Consider the following 26,185-nt stretch of genomic DNA (forward strand, 5'->3'; position numbering starts at 1 on the left):
CCTGTCAGCTGACAGCCAATCACAGGAGGGCAGAGACCTGAGCACCTGTCAGCTGACAGCCAATCACAGGAGGGCAGTGACTCGCTGCCGGAACTGGCGAAAGGGAAAAGTTGGTGAAATGCGGAAAGAAAGTAAAACGAGGAGCTCCCACTCTGTTACTGCTTTTCAGAAACCACAAACTGTGTCTTGTTTGTTTTTGTTTTCTCTTTGTAGTTCTTTTGCAAACAATAAATCTCTTTTATTCACATCAAACAATATAAAAAACAGATAACATTACATTTTTATTCCCCAAAAAATATTCCTCAGATATTATTGTTAAATTTGAATTCATAAAAAAAAAAAATTGAACTCCAGGGTGAGTCATCACCTCAAATAGACGATCTTTGGAGGCCGTTACAGCTGCTGTGGAGCAGCCGAGGAGAGGAAGTAGGACCTGCAGCTGTCGGTGGTGAGGGCCAACATGGAGCAGCCCTAACCCCGCCGCGGTGGAGCCGACAGGCCGCTCACAGCCGCGCGGTGCCCCGGTACCCCCGGCACCCCCGTCCTCCGGTCCTCCAGTGCCCCGGTCCTCCGGTCCCTCCTGCGGGAGAACATGTGGCTGAACCCGGAGGAAGTCCTGCTGAAAAACGCTCTGAAGCTCTGGGTGACCGCGCGGAGCAACGACTTCTTCCTCCTGCAGAGGAGGAGAGGCCACGGGGAGCCGGGCCGGATCACAGGTACGGAACTACTTTACGCACAAGGAACAGTGTGAGGGCACAAACAAACAACTTTACGCACAGGTACGGAACTACTTTACGCACAAGTAACGGAGGTAACAGTGTCAGGTCACAAACAAACAAACAAACAAACAAACAACGTTAGACATCGGTAAGGAACTACTTACACAAGTAAAGGAGGTAAAACAGTGCTAGGTCACAAACAAACAAACAAACAAACAACTTTACACACAGGTAAAGGAGGTAAATAACCTGCAGGGGCGAGGCCGGAGAAAACAGCTGTCAGGTCACAAACAAACCACTATAGAAACAACAGGGATAACCAACACAGAGGCCCTCAGGAGGAGGTGACAGAGTGAACTCTGAGGAGTGAATCAGGTTCTCAGGAGGAGATGACAGTGTGAACTCTGAGGAGTGAATCAGGTTCTCAGGAGGAGGTGACACAGTGAACTCTGAGGAGTGAATCAGGTTCTCAGGAGGAGGTGACACAGTGAACTCTGAGGAGTGAATCAGGTTCTCAGGAGGAGGTGACAGAGTGAACTCTGAGGAGTGAATCAGGTTCTCAGGAGCATTCCTGTTCCAGATGTTCTATACAGTAACTTTAGTTTTCATTGTGGCTCAAATGCAGAGCAATATAAGAATAAACAGGTTTTAAATCATGTTTAGACCATAAATCTCGATAAAATATCACCTTTTGCAACAACAATTACAAATATGACTCATATGATTTCAATACTGTGTAAATAAAGTAAATATTAAAACGGGCAGAAACTGTAAAAAAATGTGTTTTCTGTTTTAAAGCTGATGATAAAACGTAAAAGATCGAAATCTGTCTAATATGAACAAAACCAGAATGTTAAAATATTAGTTTCTGTTTCAAGACGAGATAATTTAACTAAAAGTATTCGACATCCAGGATGTTCAGTTTATTTTATTAAAAACTCTCCGTTTCCTGAAACTCTAAAGGTCCCCTCGTTCTCACTTCCTGTGAATGTTCCTCTGAGGTTTCTGTCGCTGCTCGGTGGCTAAAGGGTTAAACTCCAGCAGTGACGTCACCGACAAGCAGCTGCTAGTTTAAGAACTTCAGGAGGTCAGAGAGACTGAAGACATTAAGGAACTTTCAACCCCGAGGCCAAATGTCCAGGTTGTTGTGCTTTTGTTGTTGTTGTTGTTGTTGTTGTTGTTGTTGTTGTTGTTTTGTTGCCTAAAAACTGTTTTTTGAGCCCAACAATAATTATTTTCGTAATCCTAACTAAGGGATTTTGTTGCCCAAAACTAACTTTTGTTTAGTTGCTTGCCAATATATTGAACACATTGCTGCCAAATGAAAGGGTTAAGCTTTATTTAAACACAATGTAACGTTTGTAGTTCTCCAACAAACAAACAAAAGATTCAGAGCTCACAAACAACATCTCTACTAACATCTCTACTTCTTCCATCTCTACTAGCATCTCTACTAGCATCTCTACTAACATCTCTACTAACATATCTACTTCTTCCATCTCTACTAACATCTCTACTTCTTCCATCTCTACTAGCATCTCTACTAACATCTCTACTTCTTCCATCTCTACTAGCATCTCTACTAACATCTCTACTAGCATCTCTACTAACATATCTACTTCTTCCATCTCTACTAACATATCTACTTCTTCCATCTCTACTAGCATCTCTACTAACATCTCTACTTCTTCCATCTCTACTAACATCTCTACTTCTTCCATCTCTACTAGCATCTCTACTAACATCTCTACTAGCATCTCTATTAACATATCTACTTCTTCCATCTCTACAAACATCTCTACTTCTTCCATCTCTACTAGCATCTCTACTAGCATCTCTACTAACATCTCTACTAGCATCTCTACTAACATCTCTACTAGCATCTCTACTAACATATCTACTTCTTCCATTTCTACTAGCATCTCTACTAACATCTCTACTAGCATCTCTACTAACATCTCTACTAGCATCTCTACTAACATATCTACTTCTTCCATTTCTACTAGCATCTCTACTAGCATCTCTACTAACATATCTACTTCTTCCATTTCTACTAGCATCTCTACTAGCATCTCTACTAACATCTCTACTAGCATTTCTACTAACCTATCTACTTCTTCCATCTCTACTAACATCTCTACTTCTTCCATCTCTACTAGCATCTCTACTAACATCTCTACTAGCATCTCTACTAACATATCTACTTCTTCCATCTCTACTAACATCTCTACTTCTTCCATCTCTACTAGCATCTCTACTAACATCTCTACTAGCATCTCTACTAACATATCTACTTCTTCCATCTCTACTAACATCTCTACTTCTTCCATCTCTACTAGCATCTCTACTTCTTCCGTCTCTACTAGCATCTCTACTTCTTCCATCTCTACTAACATCTCTACTTCTTCCATCTCTACTAACATCTCTACTTCTTCCATCTCTACTAACATCTCTACTAACATCTCTACTAACATCTCTACTTCTTCCATCTCTACTAACATATCTACTTCTTCCATCTCTACTAACATCTCTACTTCCATCTCTAACATCTGTACTTCCTCCATCTTTAATCTTCACTAACATCTCTGCTTCCTCTTTAATCTTTACTAACATCTGTACTTCCTCCATCTTTAATCTTCACTAACATCTCTACTTCCTCTTTAATCTTTCCTAGCATATCTAGTTCTTCCTCCACCTTTACATGTGAGCTGTTTGCAGCTTCCCAGCGCTCTGAGTGAAGCTCTCATGTCGCTGCTTCCTCGTCCTCTCTCCTCGTCCTCTCTCCTCGTCCTCTCTCCTCGTCCTCTCTCCTCGTCCTCTCTCCTCGTCCTCTCTCCTCGTCCTCTTCCTCTCTCCTCGTCCTCTCTCCTCGTCCTCTCTCCGCTTCCTCTCTCGTCTTCCTCTCTCGTCTTCCTCTCTCCTCGTCCTCTCTCCTCGTCCTCTCTCCTCGTCCTCTCTCCTCGTCCTCTCTCCTCGTCCTCTCTCCTCTTCCTCTCCGGCTTCACAGGCCTCTGACACATTGTCTGTCCAGTAGATTTTCGTAACGATGGACGCCTCTGGGCCTCTGTCTTCTTTCTCCTCCTCCCCGTGGGGAAACCAGAGCGCTCCTCCTGAAACAGAATGGTAGGAACTTCCTGGCCGGGGTTTTTACTTTGTGTGCATGCTTTGTTGCCATGGCGAGAGAGGTCAAAGGTCAAGTCCTGTTGTCCCGTCTTCACCATTAACTAACTAAAAGAGCTCTGACTCACAGGAGGAAACAGATCTGACTGCTTGTAGTGTGTCTGTGTTCATGTGGGCTCTGAGCTGTGAAAACACAACCGTGATGACACACTTCAGCAGGATTGCTGAGACGGGTTGGGCAACGAAACATCTGCAACCGATCAGCCGCTTCACACCAGTCTGGGTTTTATTCCTGACCCTCTGCTCATCTTTAAGCTCCTGTGTTGCATTTAAACTCATGAGTTTAATTAAAGCAACAACGACTTGTACAAAAAACATTATGGGGAGGATACTAATAACTATGGCAGTTAGGTTGAGGCAACACAGGTTAGGTTGAGGCAACACAGGTTAGGTTAAGGCAACACAGGTTAGGTTGAGGCAACACAGGTTAGGTTGAGGCAACACAGGTTAGGTTAAGGCAACACAGGTTAGGTTAAGGCAACACAGGTTAGGTTGAGGCAACACAGTTTAGGTTGAGGCAACACAGTTTAGGTTGAGGCAACGAAAGTTAGGTTGAGGCAACACAAGTTCGGTTTAGGTAACTAAACAAAAGTTATGTTTTAGCACAAAAAAACGAAATTCCAAGCAGAACACAAACATTCTTAAGTATTTAATTCACACGAGTTCACAAAACCATGAAATACTGGTTCCACTGCAGGTTTTACAGCCTGTAAGCTGCTGAGTTCCATCCCATAAAGTCTGCCTCTGGTATGCAGGAGGGCTGATGTCGTCTGTTTGAGTCCCATGTTGTTCAGACGTGACTTTGTCGGGCAGGTTGATAAAAGATTCAACAGTTTAAAGCAGGAGGAGCAACACAAGAACTTTGTATGAAGAAGTGAAGATACTCGTTTTTCATGCACTGATAACTTACATATTTTATATTCCTTTGCATATTTAAGCACAACCTTTCATAAAACTTGTAATACAATAAATGCTCCTCTTAATGTCAGTGGTGAAGTTTGATGGTGATATCTATGAGTTCATGTGTTCACCTGTCGTGTCTCCAGACTGTGTGCAGAGGGGTTTGTTTACACATTCATAACCTCATTTATACACATTTAGTAATAAAAACATGGTGGAAATGTATGTTGACATTATTTTCTGCGTTATGAAGTGATACAAAGAGATATCTATAATTACAAATATTTCACTCTCAAACGTCAACAACATGAAACATTGGTTTTATTCAACGTTCAGATTTATTTAAAAAAATAGCACACGTTTAATAATATAATGCGTCCTCTGCATATTCAAACGTAACATTTTCATAAAAGTTATAATACAAACATATAGCCGCTGTATAACTGGTGTTGATGGTCACCATGGAAACGTCTGCTCAGACTGAGCTGCAGCTCCTTATAAGGACATGACTCCTCTACAGGAAGTGAGGCGTTGGATGTGATTGAGTCCGTGAAGCCGATCAGACAAAGTTTATTAAAGACGACGGAAAGTTTCTTAATACACTTAATAAATGCTGACCGAGCTTTAAACTGAGACGACTCTGCAATACTCTGCTTTATCAATATTAATAATAATTGTGATTTATCTAATTGTGCTTCTGTAGTTTGACCATAATGTGTTATTATGTTATTAAATATTAGCTAAACTGTTCCACAATAGTGTGACAGTTTATTGGACGACGACTAGAAACGTGATTATAGGAAAAATTAATCTGGAGCTCAAATAATTGTGATTCACGATATTATCCAGATAATCATCAGAATATGCTTTAAAACTCTTAATCGGTCCAAAACAAACAAATCACTGAACGTTGAGTTAAGAAACATTAATTTATTCACAGATACACGAACATCTCTTGTTTTGTGATGAACAATTTTAAATAAAGTAATAAATTATAAGGTCCCCCTGAATAAAGAATGAAGAATTTGTTTGTTTTTTACTTTTTATTGTATTTATTATTCTTGTTTCCCCGCTGTGGGACTAATAAGGGATCATCTTATCTTATCTTATTGACGATTACCTTCATCGTATCCTCGTGGTCTGCAGGCCTGCTGGTCGGGGCTCTGGACTCGGTGCTGGACTCCAACGCCCGACTCTCACCGTTCCGCATCCTGCTGCAGGTTCCCGGCTCCCAGATCAGCTGGGTCATCGCCAGCGGTGAGTCATGGAGTCTCCTTAAGGGGTTTCTTCTGGTGCTCGGCCTCTCCTCTGACTCGTCTCCTTTGGCCCTCAGGGGCCGCCGTAGAGGAGGTGAACAAGCACTGGGACTGGCTGGTCCACAACCTGCTGCGCTCCCTGTCCGTGTTCGAGAACAAAGAGGACGTGGCCAGCTTCGTGAGGGGGAAGGTCAAGGTGAGGACCCGTACGCTGTTTCATGTGAAGCTTTAAGGGGTTTCATGGTGAAGCTTTAAGGGGTTTCATGGTGAAGCTTTAAGGGGTTTCATGGTGAAGCTTTAAGGGGTTTCATAGTGAAGCTTTAAGGGGTTTCATGGTGACGCTTTAAGGGGTTTCATAGTGAAGCTTTAAGGGGTTTCATAGTGAAGCTTTAAGGGGTTTCATGGTGAAGCTTTAAGGTGTTTCATGGTGAAGCTTTAAGGGGTTTCATGGTGAAGCTTTAAGGTGTTTCATGGTGAAGCTTTAAGGGGTTTCATGGTGAAGCTTTAAGGGGTTTCATGGTGAAGCTTTAAGGGGTTTCATAGTGAAGCTTTAAGGGGTTTCATAGTGAAGCTTTAAGGGGTTTCATGGTGAAGCTTTAAGGGGTTTCATGGTGAAGCTTTAAGGGGTTTCATGGTGAAGCTTTAAGGGGTTTCATAGTGAAGCTTTAAGGGGTTTCATAGTGAAGCTTTAAGGGGTTTCATGGTGAAGCTTTAAGGGGTTTCATGGTGAAGCTTTAAGGGGTTTCATGGTGAAGCTTTAAGAGGTTTCATGGTGAAGCTTTAAGGTGTTTCATGGTGAAGCTTTAAGGTGTTTCATGGTGAAGCTTTAAGGGGTTTCATGGTGAAGCTTTAAGGGGTTTCATGGTGAAGCTTTAAGGGGTTTCATAGTGAAGCTTTAAGGGGTTTCATAGTGAAGCTTTAAGGGGTTTCATGGTGAAGCTTTAAGGGGTTTCATGGTGAAGCTTTAAGGGGTTTCATGGTGAAGCTTTAAGGGGTTTCATAGTGAAGCTTTAAGGGGTTTCATAGTGAAGCTTTAAGGGGTTTCATGGTGAAGCTTTAAGGGGTTTCATGGTGAAGCTTTAAGGGGTTTCATGGTGAAGCTTTAAGAGGTTTCATGGTGAAGCTTTAAGGTGTTTCATGGTGAAGCTTTAAGGGGTTTCATGGCAAAGCTTCAAGGGGTTCTAGGCGAGTAACCGCCCCCCCGTCCCCCGCAGGGCCTCATCGCTGAGGAGGTCCGTGGCCGGCAGGCCGCCCAGGAGGAAGAGCCAGACAAGTTCCGGGAGGCGCAGCTGAAGTTCGAGCTGCACTTCGGCCTCCCGGCGTCGGAGAAGCTGGTGACGTTCTACTCCTGCTGCTGCTGGAAGGGCCGGGTGCCGCGGCAGGGCTTCCTCTACCTCAGCATCAACCACGCCGCCTTCTACTCCTTCCTGCTGGGCAAGGAAGGTCAGTACCCAACGGGAGGGCCAGCAGACAGAAACTGGACTCATTCACATTATTATTATTATTATTATTATTATTATTAGGGCCCGAGCACTGACTTAGTCAGAGCGGAGGACCTATTGTTATTCTACTGTTTATTATTATTATTATTATGGTAGGGCTTTGTGTAGGGAAAAGAGGTGCTTGGGGTAAATCTACATTTTTCATTTTTATTATTATTATTATTATTATTGTATTTATACGTACTGTGTCGAACATGACGACCCGCTCAGAAACTATGAATTAATTTACTGGACAAACTATGGAAGCTCATTTCCCAAGTAAAATAAAGAAATGGAGAGATGGAGATAGAAAGTTTAAAATTATGAGATAGAATTATGAAAAAGTTAAAGAAAAACATATATTTATCCATTTATAAGAATATTCATGATAGAGAAGTGAAAAATATTATGAGATATGAAAAACAAAGGTAAAAAAAAAAAGAGCGCCAATTACTATCTCATAATTTTGACTTTATCTCATAATTATAACTTACCATGAAGATATTTTTATTATCAAAGCTACATTGTCGTCTTGTTTTTTTCTTTTCCTCAGAATAATAACTGATTATTTTAGGGACAAAGCAACCAAACTGTGTAGTTTTAAGTTGTTTCAGGTCTTATTTTAACTCTAATCTTATCCTCTCATGAATTCCTGGTTATCTCAACACAAGTTTGTTTCTTGTGGATCATTTTAGTTCACAATATAATACCAGAGTTCAGAAACCCGATATCTCCCTCTTTCCTCCCCCAGTGAAGTTCGTGGTTCCCTGGGCGGAGGTGACGCGGTTGGAGCGGGTCTCCGCCGGTCTGATGACGGAGGCGGTCCGGATCAACACGCGGCAGCGCCAGAGGGAGTTCTCCATGTTCCTGAACCCGGACGAGGCCTTCGGGGTCATCGGTCAGCTGGCCGACATCGCCATCAGGCGGCTGCTGGACAGCGAGGGCCTGGAGGTGGACCGGGTCCTGCAGCAGCCGGCCCGCATCACCAAGAGGTCAGTCGCTGCCGGGTCTGCTTTCCGTTACCAGGAAGCCCTTTTCCAATCGGGGAGCCGGGTCTGGGTGAAGGTCTTGAAGAGCAGCAGCAGGACTTAAAGTATCGGAACCACTGCTGCTCTGGGGTCTGTTTGTTTTAACCACCAGCGGGAGGAGCTGATGAGTAAACAGTGGAAGAGACCAGAGGAGAAACCCCATCCTGACCTGTTGTGACCCACACTAACACACATTACACACACTAACACACATTACACACACTAACACACATTACACACATTACACACATTACACACACTAACACACATTACACACACTAACACACATTACACACACTAACACACATTACACACATTACACACACTAACACACATTACACACACTAACACATATTACACACACTAACACACATTACACACAAAAACACGCACTTACACACATTAACACACACACTAACACACATTAACACACACACTAACACACATGATGTTGTGTCGGTTCAGTGTGTAAAGTCGGAACCCAAAGTCTCGCCGGTGGAAGGGTGTGTGTTTATTTTGACTTCCAGTGTGTCACCTCCTAACTCTTCCCTCCCTGTGTCACCTAACTCTTCCCCCTCCCCGTGTCACCTCCTAACTCTTCCTCCCCGTGTCACCTCCTAACTCTTCCTCCCCGTGTCACCTCCTAACTCTTCCTCCCCGTGTCACCTCCTAACTCTTCCTCCCCGTGTCACCTCCTAACTCTTCCTCCTCGTGTCACCTCCTAACTCTCCCCCCGTGTCACCTCCTAACTCTTCCCCCTCCCCGTGTCACCTCCTAACTCTCCCCCTGTGTCACCTCCTAACTCTCCCCCTGTGTCACCTCCTAACTCTTCCTTCCCGTGTCACCTCCTAACTCTTCCTCCCCGTGTCACCTCCTAACTCTCCCCCGTGTCACCTCCTAACTCTTCCCCCTCCCCGTGTCACCTCCTAACTCTTCCCCCTCCCCGTGTCACCTCCTAACTCTTCCCCCGTGTCACCTCCTAACTCTTCCCCCGTGTCACCTCCTAACTCTCCCCCTGTGTCACCGCCTAACTCTCCCTCTGTGTCACCTCCTAACTCTCCCCCTGTGTCACCTCCTAACTCTTCCCCCTCCCCGTGTCACCTCCTAACTCTTCCCCCTCCCCGTGTCACCTCCTAACTCTTCCTCCCCGTGTCACCTCCTAACTCTTCCTCCCCGTGTCACGTCCTAACCACCCCTCCCATGTCACCTCCTAACTCTTCCCCCCGTGTCACCTTCTAACTCTTCCTCCTAACTCTCTCCCTGTGTCACCTCCTAGCTCTTCCTCCCTGTATCACCTCCTATCTCTTCTCTCCCCATGTCACCTCCTCACTCTCCCCGTGTCACCTCCTAAGTCTTCCTCCTAACTCACCCCCCGTGTCACCTCCTAACTCTTCCTCCTAACTCCCTCCCCGTGTCACCTCCTAACTCTTCCCCCCGTGTCACCTCCTAACTCTTCCTCCTAACTCTCTCCCCGTGTCACCTCCTAACTCTTCCCCCCCGTGTCACCTCCTAACTCTTCCTCCTAACTCTTCCTCCTAACTCTCTCCCCATGTCACCTCCTAACTCTCCCTCCCCGTGTCACCTCCTAACTCTTCCTCCTAACTCTCTCCCCGTGTCACCTCCTAACCCTTCCCCAGGGTCCTGGAGGAGCAGGCCCTGAGGGACTACGTGCTGGCTCTGTTCCGGCTCCCTCGTGGCGAGCGGCTGCACGAGGTGGCGGCGTGCTCGGTGTGGACGCCTCACGCTCGCTGCCACGCGGCCGGGACGCTCTACGCCACCGACGGCTACCTGTGCTTCTCCGGCCGGGAGGAAGGCAGCTGCATCCTCCTCGTCCCGCTCTCGGAGGTACCTGCGGCCCCGCCCCCCCCGCGAGCTCACCTGCCCGTCAGCCGGACGGCGCGGTGCTGCTTTTAAACGGAACCGAGTTAAACCACATACCATAATACCACCGAGTCATTTCTGACCTATACAGTCAAATTTAGTAATTTCATCCAATAAATAAACATTTTTGAAAAATATATGAATAAGTATGGACAGAAATAAATTGGAAAACAAATGAATTTGCATATAATTATTATAAATGTGGTTATTTGTTTTTTATATATCCACATTTATTTATTCCTCTTTAAATTTCCTAATGTATCTAAACATAAAACAGAATATTTGAAGTCTTTAGAAAAGTTTACTTAAATCTGTTCCTACAGATTAAGTCCTCTTCTGGTCCTCAAGTCTCGTTATCGCCTCCTTTATTATATTATTATTGTTATTATTATATGCAGAGCTTCAGTGTTTCATTCTGCTTCAGTTACTGTAAGTGATGACGTTAAATTCACTTTATTTATCTGGTCCTCTGAGCTCTAGTTTAAATAACATTTAGTATAAAAGCTCCAAGTCACAGAAGCTGCTTATTATTTATATGTTGCATGTTTATATCTAAATAAAACATATTCAGGTGCTGTCCATCGAGAAGGCGGAGAGCACCAGCCTGCTGCCCGACCCCGTCATCGTGAGCGTCCGGACCAAGAAGGCCTTCCAGCTGATCGAGCTGCAGAACCGAGACGAGCTGGTGGAGAACCTCAAATCCAGACTGCGGGCGCTGCAGTGGAAACAGTCCGTGTTCCGCAGCCGGAGCGACGGCAAGAGGAGCGCGGTGCGAACGCTTAGCTTAGCTTTAGCTTTTATTGAGCTTTTATTTAGCTTTTACTGAGCTTTTATTTAGCTCTTATTGAGCTTTTATTTAGCTTTTACTGAGCTTTTATTTAGCTCTTACTGAGCTTTTATTGAGCTTTTATTTAGCTTTTACTGAGCTTTTACTGAGCTTTTATTGAGCTTTTATTTAGCTTTTACTTAGCTTTTATTTAGCTCTTATTGAGCTTTTATTGAGCTTTTATTTAGCTTTTACTTAGCTTTTATTTAGCTCTTACTGAGCTTTTATTGAGCTTTTATTTAGCTCTTACTGAGCTTTTATTGAGCTTTTATTTAGCTCTTATTGAGCTTTTATTTAGCTTTTACTGAGCTTTTATTTAGCTCTTACTGAGCTTTTATTGAGCTTTTATTTAGCTTTTACTGAGCTTTTATTTAGCTTTTATTGAGCTTTTATTTAGCTTTTACTGAGCTTTTATTGAGCTTTTATTTAGCTTTTACTTAGCTTTTATTTAGCTCTTATTGAGCTTTTATTGAGCTTTTATTTAGCTTTTACTTAGCTTTTATTTAGCTCTTACTGAGCTTTTATTGAGCTTTTATTTAGCTCTTACTGAGCTTTTATTGAGCTTTTTAGACGGATGAGAGAGAGAGAGGAGTCTCATATAGTCATTGTGCCCTGAAGGAGAATACATCTATAAAAGAATGAGAACATAAATGTGGAAATATGAAGAGAAATAAATAAATAATTTAAAGCTAAACAAATAAGAGATTAAATAAAGGGATACAAATAAATACATTACATTGTTTAAAAAAATAATAAAAACATTAAAATGTAACATAAATATAAAATAAATATTTGTTTACAAAATATACAGAAATATATTTACAAATAAATATATGAAAATGCATATAATTATTTTTCTATATTTTCTTATTTGTCATCTCTGTTCAATTCCTCCAATATTGATGTCCAATAATACCAATACATTAAACATGAGGCCTTTAGTGTAAAAACTAAAGTGTGTTCTCTGAACTCAGAGCGCCCCGACGCCGTACTACACCTTCTACTACGACACCGGCCCGGCTGACGAGGACGAGGTGGAGGAGCAGGTTCTGCGTAACACCGTGAACAGCGAGGCTCTGATGACGGCCTTCCACCAGAACCACGACCAACCGGGCCGCGGCGGCAAAGAGGTGGAGCCGGTTCCCCGAGGGCAGCGCCCCACGGGGGCAGCGGGGGCAGCGCCCCACGACCTCCAGGCGTTTAGAGGTTAAAACCAACGCGCCTCTGTGTGTTTCCTGCAGAGCGCGGAGCGGCTGAAGGAGCGTCTGTGGGACGAACACTTCTCCGAGTTCGGCCGCGGCGTCCACATGTTCCGCACGGACAAGATCCAGAGGCTCGTTGCCATGGGGATACCGGAGTCTCTGAGAGGAGAGCTGTGGATGACGCTTTCTGGTAAGAGGCCTCCGGTTGTATAGAAGTATATGCTTCATGTGTTAAAGCTGCATTCTCTCTCCTGACCACCAGGGGGCGACTCCTCTGGTTGTATAGAAGTCTATGCTTCATGTGTTAAAGCTGCATTCTCTCTCCTGACCACCAGGGGGCGACTCCTCTGGTTGTATAGAAGTCTATGCTTTATGTGTTAAAGCTGCATTCTCTCTCCTGACCACCAGGGGGTGACTCCTCTGGTTGTATAGAAGTATATGCTTCATGTGTTTAAGCTGCATTCTCTCTCCTGACCACCAGGGGGCGACTCCTCTGGTTGTATAGAAGTCTATGCTTCATGTGTTAAACTGCATTCTCTCTCCTGACCACCAGGGGGTGACTCCTCTGGTTGTATAGAAGTCTATGCTTCATGTGTTAAAGCTGCATTCTCTCTCCTGACCAACAGGGGGCGACTCCTCTGGTTGTATAGAAGTTTATGCTTCATGTGTTAAAGCTGCATTCTCTCTCCTGACCACCAGGGGGCGACTCCTCTGGTTGTATAGAAGTCTATGCTTCATGTGTTAAAGCTGCATTCTCTCTCCTGACCACCAGGGGGCGACTCCTCTGGTTGTATAGAAGTCTATGCTTCATGTGTTAAAGCTGCATTCTCTCTCCTGACCACCAGGGGGCGACTCCTCTGGTTGTATAGAAGTCTATGCTTCATGTGTTAAAGCTGCATTCTCTCTCCTGACCACCAGGGGGCGACTCCTCTGGTTGTATAGAAGTCTGTGCTTCATCCTCCTCCCTCCTTATATGGTCACTTCCTGTGTTTCCTGCAGACGCGTCCTCGGAGCTGGAGGCCCATCCGGGTTACTACGCCCGCACGGTGCAGAAGTCGATGGGTCTGAGCAGTTTGGCCACCGAGGAGATCGAGCGGGATCTCCACCGCTCGCTGCCGGACCACCCGGCCTTCCAGAACCCCACCGGCATCGCCGCCCTGCGCCGCGTGCTCACCGCCTACGCCCACCGCAACCCCAAGATCGGGTACTGCCAGGTAGGCGCAGCAGTAGTTAAAATAAATAATCCTCCTGGTCTTCGTGATGCTGACCCCGTGTTTGTTTCTTCCTCCCTCCTCGTCTTCCTCAGTCGATGAACATCCTGGCGTCGGTGCTGCTGCTTTACGCCAAAGAGGAAGAAGCGTTCTGGCTGCTGGTGGCGGTTTGTGAGCGGATGCTGCCGGACTACTTCAACCGCAGGGTCATAGGTGAGGTCACAGCTTCGTGGAAGACCTGGAAGAGCCACGGAGATGTTACATTCATGTGTTCATGTTGTTGTTGTTTTGGCCGCTGATCAAACACCAGACTACACCAACAGATTTATTCCTGGCCTCATCTCCTGTGAAGCACTTTGTTTACGTGTTTGAAACGATTTCCTCTTCCATTTATTAATAGATGTTTTTATGCTGCTGAGAACTTTTTATTCGGAGCATTGACTTAATGTTGCAGCTTGTAAACAGACTGAACAGTGGCGATTTCTGCCACCTAGTGGTGAAAACCATGAACTACAGCTCAAAGCTGCTCAATCAGAACTTTACTGATCACCAGAGGGTTTTTGGGTCTACAGTTTCTCTTATTGAGATATATATATATATATATATATATATCTCAATAAGGGCTGTCAAGGCTAAATGAGCACATAATGCTACAGTATATGTAGAGAATACAATTAAATAATAAATATAAGGAAGCAGAAATACAAACATGTGCATTAAACTGCTCAACATGGAACTACAGTTTAAAGTGAATACAAACATGCTGAGATTTTTGATCTATTAAGAATGTTGAGTAACATTTGGATAAATAATCAAAATTAATTGAAATGTACATTATAAATAAATGCAGTATTCATTATTTCACATAAGAGAATAGAACATGGAAACGCTCAACTATCAAAGCAGAACTTTAGTTCTAATAAAGTATATTTGATATTTATTACAGGTAATACTGTATTTAATTAGTTTTATACTTAAATTGGCAAATTCATGAATACAATCTGGAGTTATCTGACAATCGTGTCATTGTGGGATTACATTTTCATATTGTTGTAACCCACGTGCAACACACAACACTACACACTCTCTCACACACACTCCCCCCCTCCCCGCAGGCGCTCAGGTGGACCAGTCGGTGTTCGAGGAGCTGATCCGGGACCGCTTGCCGGAGCTGGCGTGCTGCGTGCCGGACCTGTCCACCCTGTCGTCGGTGTCTCTGTCCTGGTTCCTCACGCTGTTCCTCAGCGTGATTCCCTTCAGCAGCGCCGTCTGCGTGGTCGACTGCTTCTTCTGCCACGGCATCAAGGCCATCTTCCAGCTGGCGCTGGCGGCGCTGGGCGCCAACGCCACGCAGCTGGCGGCCTGCACGGACGACGGGCAGGCGCTCATGATCCTCAGCAGGTAACGCACCTGTGTTCATCCAGACGCACCTGAGACACACCTGTGTTCATATAGACACACCTGTGTTCATATAGACACACCTGTGTTCATATAGACACACCTGTGTTCATATAGACACACCTGAGACACACCTGTGTTCATATAGACACACCTGAGACACACCTGTGTTCATGTAGACACACCTGAGACACACCTGTGTTCATGTAGACACACCTGGGTTCATGTAGACACACCTGTGTTCATGTAGACACACCTGTGTTCATGTAGACACACCTGAGACACACCTGTGTTCATGTAGACACACCTGAGACACACCTGTGTTCATGTAGACACACCTGAGACACACCTGTGTTCATGTAGACACACCTGTGTTCATGTAGACACACCTGAGACACACCTGTGTTCATGTAGACACACCTGAGACACACCTGTGTTCATATAGACACACCTGAGACACACCTGTGTTCATATAGACACACCTGAGACACACCTGTGTTCATATAGACACACCTGAGACACACCTGTGTTCATATAGACACACCTGAGACACACCTGTGTTCATATAGACACACCTGAGACACCTGTGTTCATATAGACACACCTGAGACACACCTGTGTTCATATAGACACACCTGAGACACACCTGTGTTCATATAGACACACCTGAGACACACCTGTGTTCATGTAGACACACCTGTGTTCATGTAGACACACCTGAGACACACTTGTGTTCATGTAGACACACCTGAGACACACCTGTGTTCATGTAGACACACCTGTGTTCATGTAGACACACCTGAGTTCATGTAGACACACCTGAGACACACCTGTGTTCATGTAGACACACCTGAGACACACCTGTAGCTGACACACCTGTGTTCATATAGACACACCTGAGACACACCTGTGTTCATGTAGACACACCTGTGTTCATGTAGACACACCTGAGACACACCTGTGTTCATGTAGACACACCCGAGACACACCTGTGTTCATGTAGACACACCTGTGTTCATGTAGACACACCTGAGACACACCTGTGTTCATGTAGACACACCTGAGACACACCTGTGTTCATGTAGACACACCTGAGACACACCTGTGTTCATGTAGACACACCTGAGACACACCTGTGTTCATGTAGACACACCTGAGACACACCTGTGTTCATGTAGACACACCCGAGACACACCTGTGTTCATGTAGACACACCTGTGTTCATGTAGACACACCTGAGACACACCTGTGTTCATGTAGACACACCTGAGACACACCTGTGTTCATGTAGACACACCTGAGACACACCTGTGTTCATGTAGACACACCTGAGACACACCTGTGTTCATGTAGACACACCTGAGACACACCTGTGTTCATATAGACACACCTGAGACACACCTGTGTTCATGTAGACACACCTGAGACACACCTGTGTTCATGTAGACACACCTGAGACACACCTGTGTTCATGTAGACACACCTGAGACACACCTGTGTTCATATAGACACACCTGAGACACACCTGTGTTCATCCAGACACACCTGAGACACAACTGTGTTCATCCAGACACACCTGTGTTCATCCAGACACACCTGTGTTCATCCAGACACACCTGTGTTCATGTAGACACACCTGTGTTCATATTCACTGCTGTTATTAGTGCTCTAATATAGTGCAACTCAAGGCATTTTACTTTTTAAATATATTTTATGTGTATACAGTGTATACTTTGTTTATATATATATATATATATATATATATATATATATATATATATACACAGTGTATATATACAATTTGTTTATAATATCTTTTTAGATAAATATTTTTAGATGTATGTATTAAAAAAAAATATATATAAATATATATTTTTTAAATGTACCGTAAAATGCGTGTTATATGCCGATACTTTTTTCTTTTTCCTCAACTTTGACCTGTGCGGTTTATATATCGGTGCGGCTGATTTGTGGATTTCTTTTTCGATTCTAAATTTAAGCTAGCAGTGCGAGCTAGCCTCTCCCACTGCCTCCACAGCGCTTGCTAGCTCTTAGCTCGTTAGCTGTTAGCTCGCGCCAAGGGGTTCCCTCGGCGTCAGACCTGTTTTCCTTCTCATGCCCGACTCGGGCAGCGGGCGGTGGCGGCAGCAGCAGCGGCTTGTTTATGATTAAATACGATTTTCTTTAAATTTAGTAGATGGGGCGTATAAAAGGCTGCGCCGTATAACCCGCATTTTACGGTAGTCATTTTAATATGTTTTGCATATGTATATTTTTGTATGTATTTCTTTTCATGTATATTTTGTATCTATATATTTAACTTGCATGATATTTCCTGGCTTTGAAGCGCTACATCTTTCTCATTATTTTCTCCTGTAGTTTTCTGGACCAGGTTGGAAGTGAGGAGGCGTGTCCTCCGTCCACGCCGCCGGCTGCAGAAGACGCCGGCGGCGGCGTTGATGTTCCTGCAGTGAGGAACACAAACATCAGCGACCTCATCAACGAGTCCTACGAGGTCAGTTTAGTTATTTTAATAAAGGTTTTCTTTAAAGACAGGAGACAGGAAACTTTTTATAACTTTAATGCTATTGTAGTCGTTGTGGACGGATGATGATGATGATGATGCTCACGTCCTCCATCTTGTCCCCAGCGGTTCGGGGACCTCACCGTGAGGCAGATAGAGCGTCTCCGCTGTCGGCACCGGATCCGAGTCCTGCAGAGCCACGAGGACACGACCAAGGACAACGCCGTGAGTCAGAGACGCCGCGGTCACGTGACTGAGAGCGAGCAGCGCCTCACTCTTCATCCTCCTCCTCTTCCTCCCCGCAGCTGCGCGTGGCGACTGCAGACGTGTCCCTCTCGGCGGAGACGCTGTCCTCGGTCTACGACCTCTTCAGGACGGAGCACTTCATCAGCCTCTACTGGGGCGACCGCAGCGCGGCGGCGGCGGCCGAGGCGTCGGCGTGGCGGCCCGGCGGCGCCGGGCGCTCCTACGAGGAGCGGCGGTACCGGCTGGACCGGCCTCAGTTCAAGAGCCTCTACGGGCTGCTGGCGCCGTGGCCCGGAGGCTCCGCCCACCACGCCGAGACGCTGGCCGACCGCACCTTCAGCCTGCTGGACCACGGGGACGCACTGGTGTCCTTCAGGGGGTTCACCGGCTGGCTGGGTGAGGGGTGTGTGTGTGTGTGTGTGTGTGTGTGTGTGTGTGTGTGTGTGTGTGTGTGTGTGTGTGTGTGTGTGTGTGTGTGTGTGTGTTAAAGACTCTTTGTTCTCCCCTCAGACACGTTGTACTGTAAAGAGCTGAATGAGAAGATCCGTCTGCTTTACCGTCTGCACATCCCACCAGGTTCATATCTCATGTTCATATTGATTGATTGATTGATTGATTGATTGATAGATTTAAAGGGGTAATTAAAGGATAATTCTGTTCCCATGTGAAGTGTTTTATTCTCGCAGGAGTACGAACACGCAGCCGGTAAAATAAGTATTTCACACGTCACCATGTTGCTGAGTAAATGATGTGTCTTCCATTTTATTACACAACTTATTACACAACTTAACTTGTGAACTTCTTTGTGTGTCTGATCACGTTGTGTTGTTACGACATGTGATTTCATGTTTAGAAATATATTTACTCAGAGAAATAGTGACGTGTTCAAGACTTATTTTACCTGCTGTGTGTAGACTTTACTACGCAGTTCATATTTATACCTCAAAACTGTGTGTGTGTGTGTGTGTGTGTGTGTGTGTGTGTGTGTGTGTGTGTGTGTGTGTGTGTGTGTGTGTGTGTGTGTGCAGCTCTGACTGAGAGTAAGGAAGACCCCTCTCTGATGAAGAGCTCCCAGCTGTCCACAAACAGACCCCTCTGTGTTAATCTGGCCTCTGGTTGGTGATTCATTATGAATATTGATTAATGTGATGACGGTGTGACGTGTTAAAGCTCTATGATGTTATTATATTGTATATATGATGTTATTATATTGTATATATGTTATTATATTGTATATATGATGTTATTATGTTGTGTATATATGTTATTATATTGTATATATGATGTTTATCTATATTCATGGTGGTTCCAGGAGAGGAGCTGGACTACCAGCAGCAGCTGCAGCAGATGCTGAAGGATCTCCTGAAGGAGAAAGACGTGGAGAAACCTCTGGCTCTCATGAACCAGGTACTGCAGGAGAACGCCTCCTGGAGAACCCGCCTCCTGGAGAACCCGCCTCCTGGAGAACCCGCCTCCTGGAGAACCCGCCTCCTGGAGAACCCGTCTCCTGGAGAACCGTCTCCTGGAGAAAACGTCTCCTGGAGAACCGTCTCCTGGAGAACCGTCTCCTGGAGAAAACGTCTCCTGGAGAACCGTCTCCTGGAGAACCCGTCTCCTGGAGAACGCCTCCTGGAGAGCCGTCTCCTGGAGAACCCGTCTCCTGGAGAAAACATCTCCTGGAGAACCGTCTCCTGGAGAACCGTCTCCTGGATAGCCGCCTCCTGGAGAGCCGTCTCCTGGAGAACCCGTCTCCTGGAGAACCCGTCTCCCGGAGAACCCGTCTCCCGGAGAACCGTCTCCTGGAGAAAACGTCTCCTGGAGAACCGTCTCCTGGAGAGCCGCCTCCTGGAGAGCCGTCTCCTGGAGAGCCGCCTCCTGGAGAGCCGTCTCCTGGAGAGCCGTCTCCTGGAGAGCCGCCTCCTGGAGAACCCTTCTCCTGGAGAACCCGTCTCCTGGAGAACCCGTCTCCCGGAGAACCCGTCTCCCGGAGAACCGTCTCCTGGAGAAAACGTCTCCTGGAGAACCGTCTCCTGGAGAGCCGCCTCCTGGAGAGCCGTCTCCTGGAGAGCCGCCTCCTGGAGAGCCGTCTCCTGGAGAGCCGCCTCCTGGAGAACCGCCTCCTGGAGAACCCGCCTCCTGGAGAACCCGTCTCCTGGAGAACCCGTCTCTTGGAGAAAACGTCTCCTGGAGAACCGTCTCCTGGAGAAAACGTCTCCTGGAGAACCGTCTCCTGGAGAACCGTCTCCTGGAGAACGCCTCCTGGAGAGCCGCCTCCTGGAGAGCCGCCTCCTGGAGAACCGCCTCCTGGAGAACCGTCTCCTGGAGAACCCGCCTCCTGGAGAACCCGCCTCCTGGAGAACCCGTCTCCTGGAGAACCCGTCTCCTGGAGAGCCGCCTCCTGGAGAGCCGCCTCCTGGAGAACCCGTCTCCTGGAGAACCCGCCTCCTGGAGAACCCGTCTCCTGGAGAACGGCCTCCTGGAAAACGTCTCCTGGAGAGCCGTCTCCTGGAGAAAACGCCTCCTGGAGAGCCGTCTCCTGGAGAGCCGCCTCCTGGAGAACGCCTCCTGGAGAGCCGCCTCCTGGAGAGCCGCCTCCTGGAGAGCCGCCTCCTGGAGAAACGTCTCCTGGAGAAAACGTCTCCTGGAGAATCGTCTCCTGGAGAAAACGTCTCCTGGAGAAAACGTCTCCTGGAGAAAACGTCTCCTGGAGAATCGTCTCCTGGAGAAAACGTCTCCTGGAGAAAACGTCTCCTGGAGAATCGTCTCCTGGAGAAAACGTCTCCTGGAGAATCGTCTCCTGGAGAAAACGTCTCCTGGAGAATCGTCTCCTGGAGAAAACGTCTCCTGGAGAACCGTCTCCTGGAGAAAACGTCTCCTGGAGAATCGTCTCCTGGAGAAAACGTCTCCTGGAGAATCGTCTCCTGGAGAAAACGTCTCCTGGAGAATCGTCTCCTGGAGAAAACGTCTCCTGGAGAACCGTCTCCTGGAGAACCGTCTCCTGGAGAACCCTTATGGAATATGAAATGCTTGTTTCAAGTGGACAGAATGCACTTAATTCAAATCAAAACAACTATTATGATATATAATTAAGTTTAAAGTATGAAACCTGATGTAATCACTGTGAGTCATGTGACGATGAACTATAACGTGTTTGTTTTTACGACATTTGCATAAAACAATATTTATTTTTATAAAACTTCTTATAAAATTACTTTTTTGACGAAGTATTAATTCACTACATTATTTCTACTGCTGATGATTGTTGTTGATCAGTTATTGAGTTTATATATATATATATTGATTTATTTATTGATAATAAATAATAACCCACATGATTAATACTTATCTCATATAAACACTCTTCCTCTCCTCCTCCTCCTCTTCCTCTCCTCAACCTCTCCTCTCCTCTCCTCTTCCTCTCCTCTCCTCTTCCTCTCCTCTCCTCTTCCTCTCCTCCTCCTCTCCTCTTCCTCAGCGTGAGTTCATCCAGTTCTGTAAGACTCTGTACAGCATGTTCCACGGCGACCCCGAGGAGAACGATCTCTTCCAGGCCATCGCCACGGTGACGAGCCTCGTGCTGCAGATTGGCGAGGCTGGCCACCGCTCTGGCCCCGCCCCCAGCTCTGGCCCCGCCCCCAGCTCTGGCCCCGCCCCCGGCTCGGGGTCAGAGGCCGAAGACGAGTGGAGGGTCAGCTTCGCTCAGGTTCTAGCGTCGCTGCTCACCGAGCCGGCGCTGGTGAACTTCCTGGAGAAACCGCTGGACCTGAGCGCCAAGCTGGAGGCGGCCCGAGAGAAGCAGTACAGCCAGAGGGGGGCGCTGCTGAGTCTCACCGGGACCAGGTGACCGGGACCAGGTGACCGGGACCAGGTGACTCCACTGGGACCAGGTGACTGCCCCCCCCCCCCCTTGAGCCAGAAGTCAGAAGTCCCTCCACATGATTCCGTCACTCGAACTTTAATGATTTCTTCTACGTTCAACTGAACAAATGAATCGTCAGCACTTGATAATTTGTGACTAACGACTTTATTATGTTGATAAATAATTTACTAATTCTGTGTAAACATTAATAACTTGCCAGGTTGTGAAACATCTCACTCATTCATGAGGTAATAATAAAAAGTAGCGGAGGGTCCGACTTCATAATTATCCATAAATGTTATAAAGATCATTAATAAGCGACGAGCTGTTGAATGTTAATAAATGTCCATCCAGAAGGTCAGAGGTCAACATTCAGCAGATGTAAACCTATTTTCACAACCTGGCAACCCAAAGATTTCTCATCTAACTGATGACGGCGTGAATCATAACTCACATGAGAAACGTTATTATGAAGATTAAAAACTGCCTTATTAGGAACCGATGATCCTCAAAACGGACAAATCTAGCGCAGATATTTTCTATTGATTCTTTTGTAACGTCGGTTTTCTTTCATATTGAATGTCTCGAAAAAATAAATACATATTTTTCAAAGTATTGGAAAAATAATCCACAGTTTTCCAGATTGAGGAAAATAAGACGCAGATGGAATTGTTCCTTTTTGAAATAAAAGACTTTGTTTAATAAAGACGTCGCTTTTGTTCTCATCTTTACGTTTGTTGTTATTCAGTCTGTTTCCTGTTTGGGAGGTTTTTATTTTATCTTTATTTTATTTAGATTCAAAGGAAAAGGAGTTGAATAAATATATATTTTTTAAATATTCTTTTATATATATATAATTTATTTTATATACAGGTGTAATGTATAGGTGTATATTTTCATTTTTTTATATATACAAAATGTTTTAATGTGTATATATTTTCTTATATTAAATTATATATATCATTTTTTTTTTTATATATATAGACATTTTGTAAGATATTTTTTTAACATATATATATATCATTTTTAAGACATTTTTTTAATATATTTAATGAATGAATGTGCAGATTTAACCCTGCCGTTGTGAAGGTAACAGAAAAAAAGTTGGAATCAGGAATTATTAATTTTATTTTCATAAAAAAAAGCCAAACTGATTAAATAATTATCCAAAAATATTGGTGATTGATTTAATGTTGCAGCTCATTGTTTTGTTTTCATAAAACTCTTAATAATATTTATTGGCTTCAAACCGTCTAACTGGTTTAAGAAGCGTCAGAACCATTGAGCTGAGGAAGAGGAGGAGGAAGAGGGAGGAGTCAGAACGCTGCAGGAGCTCGTGTGCTTTATTGGCTACTGATCAATAATGGGAGGAAAACAAAAACACACATTCTACTTGTGGCCGGCCGTCAGTTTAAAAGGAGGGAAGACTGGGGCTGGACTCTTCGTCTTCGTCTTCATCGTGGAGGAGACGAGGCTGACTCCTCCTACGTCTTTTCTTTTTCTCCATAGAATTCCCATTAAAGACATAACTGGAACTATTAGAGAAAAGGATGTTTTCTTATATATTATTCTCATTATTTTAAATATACAAAGTATTGGTGTTGAGGTCGTCTCTTAAATGTCATTTTGTTTGATCAAAAGTTTAACGGTGACAGATGCACGCCTCTCCCCGTGGTGGGCGTCGCCTTCTTCTCCTCTCCCTGTGGTGGGCGTCGCCTTCTTCTCCTCTCCCTGTGGTGGGCGTCGCCTTCTCTTCTTCTTCTTCTCTCTTACATTGTGGACGTCGCCTTCTTCTCCTCCTCCTCCTCCGTGGTGGGCGTCGCCTTCTTCTTCTTCTTCTTCTTCTTCCTCTTTTTCTCCTTCTCTCCTACATTGTGGGCGTCACCTTCTTCTCCTTCTCCTCTTTGGTGGGCGTCGCCCTCTTCCTCCTCCTCCTCCTTCTCCTCTTTGGTGGGCGTCGCCCTCTTCCTCCTCCTCCTCCTCCTCTCTACACCGCCTCCACGTAGTTGGCGGGCAGCATGCCGGTCTTGCCGCTGCGCTGCACGGTGCCGTACATCCAGCCCTCGTCGATGGCCTGAACGTTCACGATGACGTCGCCGTCCTTGAAGGAAACCTCGTCGCTGTCGGCCGCGCCGTAGTCGTAAATGGCGCGCACGGTTTTCTGTGGAGCGCAAGAGGAGATGGTCAGGTGTGTGGGGGTGTAGGTGTGTAGGTGTTGAGGTGTGTAGGTGTTGAGGTGTGTAGGTGTGTTGGTGTGTAGATGTTGAGGTGTGTAGATGTGTAGGTGTTGAGGTGTGTAGGTGTTGAGGTGTGTAGATGTGTTGGTGTGTAGGTGTTGAGGTGTGTAGGTGTTGAGGTGTGTAGGTGTGTTGGTGTGTAGGTGTTGAGGTGTGTAGGTGTTGAGGTGTGTAGGTGTGTAGGTGTTGAGGTGTGTAGGTGTTGAGGTGTGTAGATGTGTTGGTGTGTAGGTGTTGAGGTGTGTAGGTGTGTTGGTGTGTAGGTGTTGAGGTGTGTAGGTGTTGAGGTGTGTTGGTGTGTTGGTGTGTAGGTGTGTAGGTGTGTAGGTGTTGAGGTGTGTAGGTGTTGAGGTGTGTAGATGTGTTGGTGTGTAGGTGTTGAGGTGTGTAGGTGTGTTGGTGTGTAGGTGTTGAGGTGTGTAGGTGTTGAGGTGTGTAGGTGTTGAGGTGTGTAGGTGTTGAGGTGTGTTGGTGTGTAGGTGTGTAGGTGTTGAGGTGTGTAGGTGTTGAGGTGTGTAGATGTGTAGGTGTTGAGGTGTGTAGGTGTGTTGGTGTGTAGGTGTTGAGGTGTGTAGGTGTTGAGGTGTGTAGATGTGTAGGTGTTGAGGTGTGTAGGTGTTGAGGTGTGTAGGTGTGTTGGTGTGTAGGTGTTGAGGTGTGTTGGTGTGTAGGTGTTGAGGTGTGTAGGTGTTGAGGTGTGTAGATGTGTTGGTGTGTAGGTGTTGAGGTGTGTAGGTGTTGAGGTGTGTATGTGTGTAGGTGTTGAGGTGTATAGGTGTTGAGGTGTGTAGATGTGTTGGTGTGTTGGTGTGTAGGTGTTGAGGTGTGTAGGTGTTGAGGTGTGTTGGTGTTGAGGTGTGTAGGTGTTGAGGTGTGTAGGTGTGTTGGTGTGTAGGTGTGTAGGTGTTGAGGTGTGTAGGTGTTGAGGTGTGTTGGTGTGTTGGTGTGTAGGTGTTGAGGTGTGTAGGTGTGTTGGTGTGTAGGTGTTGAGGTGTGTTGGTGTGTGTAGATGTGTTGGTTTGTTGGTGTGTAGGTGTTGAGGTGTGTAGGTGTTGAGGTGTGTAGGTGTGTAGATGTGTTGGTGTGTTGGTGTGTAGGTGTTGAGGTGTGTAGATGTGTTGGTGTGTAGGTGTTGAGGTGTGTAGGTGTTGAGGTGTGTAGATGTATTGGTGTGTAGATGTGTTGAGGTGTGTAGATGTGTTGAGGTGTGTAGATGTGTTGGTGTGTAGGTGTTGAGGTGTGTAGGTGTTGAGGTGTGTTGGTGTGTAGGTGTTGAGGTGTGTAGATGTGTAGGTGTTGAGGTGTGTAGGTGTTGAGGTGTGTAGGTGTTGAGGTGTGTAGGTGTGTTGGTGTGTAGGTGTGTAGGTGTTGAGGTGTGTAGGTGTTGAGGTGTGTAGATGTGTTGGTGTGTAGGTGTTGAGGTGTGTAGGTGTTGAGGTGTGTATGTGTTGAGGTGTATAGGTGTTGAGGTGTGTAGATGTGTTGGTGTGTTGGTGTGTAGGTGTTGAGGTGTGTAGGTGTTGAGGTGTGTAGGTGTGTTGGTGTGTAGGTGTTGAGGTGTGTAGGTGTTGAGGTGTGTTGGTGTTGAGGTGTGTAGGTGTGTTGGTGTGTAGGTGTGTAGGTGTTGAGGTGTGTAGGTGTTGAGGTGTGTTGGTGTGTAGGTGTTGAGGTGTGTAGGTGTGTTGGTGTGTAGGTGTTGAGGTGTGTTGGTGTGTGTAGATGTGTTGGTGTGTAGGTGTTGAGGTGTGTAGGTGTTGAGGTGTGTAGGTGTGTAGATGTGTTGGTGTGTAGGTGTTGAGGTGTGTAGATGTGTTGGTGTGTAGGTGTTGAGGTGTGTAGGTGTTGAGGTGTGTAGATGTATTGGTGTGTAGATGTGTTGAGGTGTGTAGATGTGTTTAGGTGTGTAGATGTGTTGGTGTGTAGGTGTTGAGGTGTGTAGGTGTTGAGGTGTGTAGGTGTTGAGGTGTGTTGGTGTTGAGGTGTGTCGATGTGTAGGTGTTGAGGTGTGTAGGTGTTGAGGTGTGTTGGTGTGTAGGTGTTGAGGTGTGTAGATGTGTAGGTGTTGAGGTGTGTAGGTGTGTAGGTGTGTAGGTGTGTAGATGTGTTGGTGTGTTGGTGTGTAGGTGTTGAGGTGTGTAGATGTGTTGGTGTGTAAGTGTTGAGGTGTGTAGGTGTGTAGGTGTTGAGGTGTGTAGATGTATTGGTGTGTAGATGTGTTGAGGTGTGTAGATGTGTTG

The 26,185-nt window shown here is 45.7% G+C and overlaps 2 protein-coding genes across 2 annotated transcripts in view; one reads left to right on the plus strand and one right to left on the minus strand.

Annotated features, from left to right (window-relative positions):
- The first annotated feature begins 553 nt into the window (after nucleotides 1-553).
- tbc1d8 (TBC1 domain family member 8) lies at nucleotides 554-22,410 on the plus strand. The gene is made up of 19 exons (XM_079228290.1): nucleotides 554-716; nucleotides 5,946-6,056; nucleotides 6,133-6,251; nucleotides 7,270-7,498; nucleotides 8,288-8,528; nucleotides 10,202-10,409; nucleotides 11,017-11,214; nucleotides 12,246-12,401; nucleotides 12,513-12,663; nucleotides 13,473-13,687; nucleotides 13,780-13,897; nucleotides 14,800-15,085; nucleotides 17,462-17,597; nucleotides 17,733-17,831; nucleotides 17,912-18,248; nucleotides 18,363-18,428; nucleotides 18,881-18,967; nucleotides 19,165-19,259; nucleotides 21,328-22,410. The coding sequence occupies exons 1-19, from the start codon at nucleotides 593-595 to the stop codon at nucleotides 21,694-21,696; spliced, it is 3,345 nt and encodes a 1,114-aa protein (XP_079084416.1). The 5' UTR covers nucleotides 554-592; the 3' UTR covers nucleotides 21,697-22,410.
- Nucleotides 22,411-23,036: 626 nt separating this feature from the next.
- Nucleotides 23,037-26,185, minus strand: part of neb (nebulin) — a 109,993-nt gene continuing 106,844 nt past the window's right edge. The window contains exon 139 of the mRNA XM_079218401.1: nucleotides 23,037-23,872. Coding sequence (XP_079074527.1) covers nucleotides 23,699-23,872 — 174 coding nt within the window. The 3' untranslated portion in view covers nucleotides 23,037-23,698. The remainder of the gene's footprint in view (nucleotides 23,873-26,185) is intronic.

This window comes from Taurulus bubalis (genome assembly GCF_910589615.1).
Source record: "Taurulus bubalis genome assembly, chromosome: 1".
Lineage (NCBI taxonomy): Eukaryota > Metazoa > Chordata > Actinopteri > Perciformes > Cottidae > Taurulus > Taurulus bubalis.

Coding starts and splice junctions, on each gene's coding strand:
- tbc1d8 (XM_079228290.1), top strand. CDS start 593: ATGTGGCTGAACCCGGAGGAAGTCCTGCTGAAAAACGCTCTGAAGCTC. Junction 7,499..8,287: donor CTTCCTGCTGGGCAAGGAAG/GTCAGTACCCAA, acceptor TTCCTCCCCCAG/TGAAGTTCGTGGTTCCCTGG. Junction 19,260..21,327: donor CTCTGGCTCTCATGAACCAG/GTACTGCAGGAG, acceptor CCTCTTCCTCAG/CGTGAGTTCATCCAGTTCTG.